Below are 6,639 nucleotides of genomic sequence, written 5' to 3'. Positions count from 1 at the left end.
TACAGTATTACATATAAATTTCACACAGAATCATATTGTTTTTTAGTGTGGAAAATTTTAAAGCAAGGTTCCAGGCAGAGTGCAACGCCACACTGTTCACATTCGTATCGTGTCTCTTTGCGAGAAGCCTTGCCACTCTGTTTCTTGCTCCTGGAACTGCACACGTGACACACACGAGCAGCATACTTCTTAGTAGTTGCAGGTATGTGCTGCAAAAAATGTCTCTTTGTTAGCCGACCTACAGTTCCTTCATTTCTTGGAATGAATTCAAGTGTGTCGTCTTCAACAAGCTGAACTGCAAGCACTGTTATAAAGTCTGTTATTGTAATTTTCTTCCTGTGCACTGCATTGTACAGCCAAAATGCATTTGATACTCCCATAAGCAGCAAATGGAAATATAATTTTCGCCACCATTTCACAGTTCTGTGCTGGAACGGATTGTACTGCAGGCGTTGGTCTCCAATATCCACTCCAATTTTATTGAGGTTGTAATCAAGTACCTGAAGTGGTTTCAATACTACAGACCCATTTCTCTTAGTATGCGTACCAAATGTTGCTTGATGCCTTGTAGACAATGTATACACATCTCTCTTATCTTTCCACTTCATTGCCAATACATTATCTTTACGCCGAAAAGACATTTCGCCCTTTTTCAGCTTAGCAGATACTAAATCTTTAGGCAATCCTTTCCTGGATTTGTTCACAGTACCAACAGCTCCAGTGCCTTTCTCTGCCAGTTGCTGAAATAGCTCTGGACTGGAATAAAATCGATCTAAATACACAGTGTGGCCTTTGTTCAGCAAGCTGCTGTCAGACAACAATCGCAAAATAACCGCAGACGAAGAATTGTCAACAATATGCTTACCAGCATAAACTTCAAAATTTACAACATAGCCACTACTGGCTTCAGCAACAGCATATACTTTCAGTCCATACTTATGAGGCTTATTTTGCATGTAAACACGGAAACTCACACGACCTCGAAATGGGCAAATTCCTTCATCAATTGTCACTTTTTCTGAGGGACGATATGCCTGGATACATCGCTCCTTCAAATTATTATAATATGGCAAAACTTTGTAAAGTGGATGAAATCCATCTTCGCCTGGTTTTTTCTGATTTGAATTGTCAACAAGATGCAAGCATGACAGTATCTGAGTGAAACGCAAACGGCTCATGACATGGGGACAAAAGTTACAACTAAGAACAGGATTAGTGCTCCAATGGTCCGCAATTTTTGGCTTTTTCGAAACACACATGTGGAAAATAATACCCAAGAAACGCCTCATCTCACTTATAGTCACTGGCTTCCACGAACTCAAAACTGAATGGGGCTTCAGATTATTTCCTCTTCTTTTCTTCTGTATTGTCTGTGATGCATACAAATTTGTCTGTCTCTTGAGTTCATTTACGTCACTGTCAGTAAGGAACACTTTACTGCAATCCAGTACAGAACTCGACTCATCAATATCCACTAGTATCTGCCTGGGTGTCGTGTTGACAGGCAGAGGTCGGTAGGTGTCAACTGCAGTCCACTCACTGTCTTTCGGATACGGCACAGCTGCTGGATTTGAAGCAACACCTTCAACATCATTCTCGTCTTCATCTGAAGACAAACTGTCATCAATCTCGTCTTCTAAAAAGAATATCGCATTATGTGTAACTACATACATCGTTTACACATGTTCAACAGATATGTGCGTACTGCACAATTACGTGGAAAATTCGGAAATACGTACCTTCAAACACACCATTGCATTCAGAATCGTCTGAATCACTCTCTACATTATCCAGAGTGTCGCTATGATTGATCAAATCCGCAATTTCTGCGTCTGATAAACCGCGCCGAAACATGATGACAAACAACTGAATGATATACAGACTGAGAACGCAAAGATAAGTTTTAACATGAATTACAGCGCTGCCGTGACATCTATGGACGCATTTTGTTAATAAACATCTGAAAAACGTATAGCGCTGGCCAAACCCGTAGAAATAACGTTGCAGTGTTTTGAATGAAATTAAATGTAGCGGCCCGTAAATTTTACGGGCTTGGTGATTTTCGCGCGATCCCAGGCCCGTAAATTTTACGGGCTTGGCGCTTAGAGTGTTAAAGGGCAATGATTTTTTCATAAACTGTATGATTTTTTTTTTTAAATTCAAAGACAGTATGTTTGATATGCATTAAAAGATACTATAAGATAAGAAATGAGGAAACTGAACCCAATAAAATGCTTTAAATTAGAGTTTATATTGACAGGGTAAATGTTAACTAATACCTTACAAATTACCAGCTCATTGATAAAAGAAAAATTAGGGCATGAGTACACTTAAAGCCCAAAAACTTTTTAGAATTTGATTGAAGGTAAAACTTTCTAGTCTAAAATCTGAGTTTCTCATGCATTTACGATTGAAAATCAGAGGAGTGGCAGCTTGAAATTTTGTTACGGTGTTCTTAGTGAGATTAAATTTTACTCCACTATTTGTCATATGATGAATGTAACATACAGATACTGAAATATTTATTGATGTGCTGTGTATACGTAATGCATGTGAAACAGGAACTGTAGATCTTGATGGATTGTAATGTGAAATGTTTTCGTCAATAAAATTATTTTCGTCTATACGTATGTCCTTGTCATGCAGTTTGCTCAGTACCTTGTAATTGTCTTTCACTGTCAAACATGCACAGACTGTATAAAATGGTATGAGCTTCCCATCCAACTTCCAGCATCTTTGTAGCACCACACTTCAAAAGATTCGAGTATTTTTTTGTCCGAACTGCTTATTGTTGAAGTTACACTTCCATGCAAGGCTACAATTGTGACACATACTTCAAGAAAAATCGTAGCAAGACCTAAATTTACAGCCACCTGTGGACAGTGTGTCTAAATTGATAACTCCCTTCTCCAGTATGCCAAGTCTCACAAGGGTCTTCATCCAGTTCTGTGTGTTACCTTTTGGATTGAAAGCATTAGTGTCAGAATTCATTATAGCACGTGATTAGGCACTAGGCCAAAAAATAACAGAACATGTAATTCAGTATGTAGATGACTTTCTGCACGTCAAACACAGCGAGGACTTATTCATAGTGAACAAATTGTGTTAGAAAAATTAAATCTTTAATCTGGGAAAGGCCAAATTTGGAAGGATGAATTAAAATTTCTAGAACACATTATGAACAGCAAGGGAAAGACCAGTAGTTGTTGGACAAGAGTTTCACTCCTTGGGCTTAGTTTCTTCAAGAGTTCAATTTAGAGATACAGTACATAGAAGAGCAAAATTCAGTGGATGATGCTTTGTCGTGGCTGCCATTGAATGCGGAGGGAACAAGTGGTATGACCTCTGACAATCCATTACAAGTTTTATTTTTTACGAAGAGAGGGTAGGCATGATATGAAACTACTGAAAAATATAAAAGATCAACCAGCTGATCTGTGGATCAGTAAGAAAGTACATAAGTTAGCAGAACAATGAGAGAGGAAAAGGGGATGAAATTCGTACTTCGTGAGGGCATACTGTTCAGTTGTTGGGTGCAGAAATACCATGTTGATGAGGGGTTAGCATACCTAATGACTGTGGTAACTTTGATCAGGTATGTTCATACAAAGTGTGGTTTCTTTGTGCTAAAGTGCCACTGACATGATTAAATATTCATATTTTAAGGGAATGGCTCAGAGGATAAGTAACATTTTAAAAACTTGTGAAGTATGTGATAAAGTAAATTTAAGATCAAGCAATCTGATATGTTACCCAACAGAGATGGAGCAAATTTGGGATCTTGTATGTGTCAGTTTCTAGCAATCATTAAAAGAGGACCTGAGAGTGTTTTCATGTAGGTGGTTATGGAAGTGTGGTCTGAATGTGTAAAGTTTTATCCCTGTCTCAAAGTTACAAGCAAGACAGTGATGAAAATTATGGGTAATGAGTATTTCAATGAAGTGGGAAAACTAGGCAGACTTTGTCAGACAATATATTGCAAGTTACATCCAATGTGTTTAAGCAATTTTTAGTTGAATAAGAAGTGTGGCAAGCGCTAATACATAAACTTCACCCACAATGGAGTTAAACAGTGAGTGATGAGGCAACTTGGTAGACTATTCCATACACTGCGTAATGAACGATGCAGTCAATGGTCAAGATGGGAAAGGGATGTAAAGATTAATTCAGGCATAGGTGTGACTCAAAGTGAGGCAGCAGGAGAATATTTAGTGAACCTACTCTCGAGATAAATGAAAATAATTTTGATAATGTAATATAATTGGATAGATAAGTCTACTCACCAAGTGGTGGCAGAACAATACATGTATAAAGAAACAAATCCACAAGCTTTCGGAGCCAGTGGCTCCTTCTGGCACAAGAGTTGAAGGGAAGAAAAAAAAAAAAAACTGGGGAGGTGTAGGAAATGGGAAGAGTTCAGAAAAGTCACCTGGAACCACAGATCATGGGAGACTCCAGGTGGGATAAGAAGGAAAGACTGAAGTGGTAAACAGTAATCTACAAAAGAGCTAAACAATAGCAGAAGAATTTCGATAATAGGGCTGTAGAACCAGATTTTCAGACAGGAGAATATTTATTTGTCAGAGAGTTGCAAGAAAAATAGCAAGGCCGAAAAACATGTCAAGAGTTTTATTGTTTTTACTAGGGACTTTCAGAGAGTGCAGAGAAGACACACAAAGGCTTTCATTTTGAAAGATCTGAAAACTGGACAGGTGTTAGGATTGCAGAATGTGAAGGACATCTTCAAATATATTCCTTCACAATAGGAGGTAAATAAAAAAAAATTGGAGGAACCAGATAGAATTTTGAAGGAAACTAAGAGTTAATGCCAAAGAAATGGCAATGGAGTATTCAGCTATACAGGGTGTCCCATTTATCTTGACCACCCTAAATAACTGTTTGTCCAGATGAAAATTACAAAATGTTTCAAGTAAATGTTCTTTAGCTGTCGGGGGGGACATCGATCTGCATGATTGCCTTCATTGTAGCTTAGTTTTTTTACAGAGATATGAACAGTGGTATGACTTTTTAAGCGGCAACCTGTATTTTTTTTTATTCGGTAATTCATTTCCTCTCCTAAAGACCTATTCAAAAATTTATCACAGTGCACCAGGCACTGAAAAACAACGTTATTAATTACATAACACAACATTGACGTTGACGCTCCCAGCTCTTAGTGCAGGTACTTGGGTTAATGGAACACATCCACGAGCTGACGTTGACAGAGGACATATGTAAACATAAGTAGAATGCACACCCATAATTTCGTCAGCTGAAGAGTTGTGTGAGTAGAGTGTACATCAACGAAGGAAGGTAGAAATGCTACTCATCTGTGGGGCATGTAAGTTAGCAGAACAGTAATTGCAATACTGTTTTCTTATGTATGGGTACATTTAGTATAGTAGTTTAGTCCTTTTAAATAGTGTTGTGTAGAGTAGGCATACAGTAAAGGCTGTCCCTCCTACAAACTGCATCGACTTAACGTTTGTTTTATTATTATTATTGTTGTTGTTGTTGTTGAAGGTAGGTGAAATGCTATACAGGCAGCGGAACTGTACATAGAGCAATACGGTATCCTGACAAGAACCCACCTTCCCGAAGGATGTTTTCTCGTGTTGTTGCGAAGCTTCAGGAAACGGGAAATTTCAACTCACGACAATGCAATTGTCGTAGCACTCGCACAGACGAAGCTGCCGAAGTGACTGTTCTCGCTTCTGTTGCTACGAATCCACATGTGAGCACACGACAGCTTGAATACGAGATTGGTATTCCTAAAACCAGTGTACATCGTATTCTTATATGTCACCGGTTCCATCCTTAGCAAGTACACGTACATTAAGAATTGCATGGGAATGATTTCCAGAATCGTGTACAGTTCTGTCGGTGGGCACAGCAGCAAGTCCTCACCAATCCAAACTACTTCTCCAATGTTCTATTTACTGATGAACGTTCCTTCTCAAACAAAGGACAGGTAAATACAAGGAACATGTATTATTGGTCCAGCGACAACCCACGATGGCTTAGGACAGGTGGAACATCAGTGTCAATGGAGAGTTTAACGTCTAGTGTGGGATGCTTGGTACTACAATTCTTGGACCTTATTTCATCAATGCCAAGCTCCTCAGATGAATTCTTCCTCCTCTTCTGGATGAAGTGCCGCTAAGAACCAGAATGCTTACGTGGTATCAACACGATGGATGTCCAGCGCATAGTGCCTTGTGTTTGTGTGCATTGTGTTCTGATTCGAAGGTATCCTGTCAGATGGATTGGTCGAGGAGGAACAGTTACTTGGCCTGCTAGGTCTCCTGATTTAAACCCTCTGGACTTTTTTCTTGTAGACGTTGTCTGTTGCGATATGTATATAAAAACGATCTCCACAGTGCAACATGAAACCTTAAGGCAATTCAACAGAAGAGAAATCAGTTTTTGTAGTCGGAATTCCACATAGGCATGACCTTTCGGAATGGTCATGTGTGAACGTGGAAATCATAAAAGCAAACAGGGAATACTCAAAGATTTGCAGGGCCTACCAAAATGCATATTTTATAAGTATGGACTCCTTGCAAAGAGACTGTTACACGAGACATGGCATTCACCTTAATAACAGAGGCAAGGAGATTCTGTGCCAAAACATCAGCA

General features: G+C 39.0%; 1 protein-coding gene across 1 annotated transcript; it reads right to left on the bottom strand.

Moving 5' to 3' along the window:
* Positions 1 to 20: 20 nt before the first annotated feature.
* On the bottom strand, positions 21 to 1,673 carry LOC126427984 (piggyBac transposable element-derived protein 4-like). The gene has a single exon (XM_050089869.1). The coding sequence runs from the start codon at positions 1,671 to 1,673 to the stop codon at positions 21 to 23; it is 1,653 nt and encodes a 550-aa protein (XP_049945826.1).
* Positions 1,674 to 6,639: the final 4,966 nt, after the last annotated feature.

The sequence above is a fragment of the Schistocerca serialis genome, chromosome 12 (assembly GCF_023864345.2).
Source record: "Schistocerca serialis cubense isolate TAMUIC-IGC-003099 chromosome 12, iqSchSeri2.2, whole genome shotgun sequence".
In the NCBI taxonomy this organism is placed as follows: Eukaryota; Metazoa; Arthropoda; class Insecta; order Orthoptera; family Acrididae; genus Schistocerca; species Schistocerca serialis.
This window is presented reverse-complemented; position numbering and strand designations above follow the sequence as displayed.

Coding starts and splice junctions, on each gene's coding strand:
- LOC126427984 (XM_050089869.1), bottom strand. CDS start 1,673: ATGTATGTAGTTACACATAATGCGATATTCTTTTTAGAAGACGAGATT.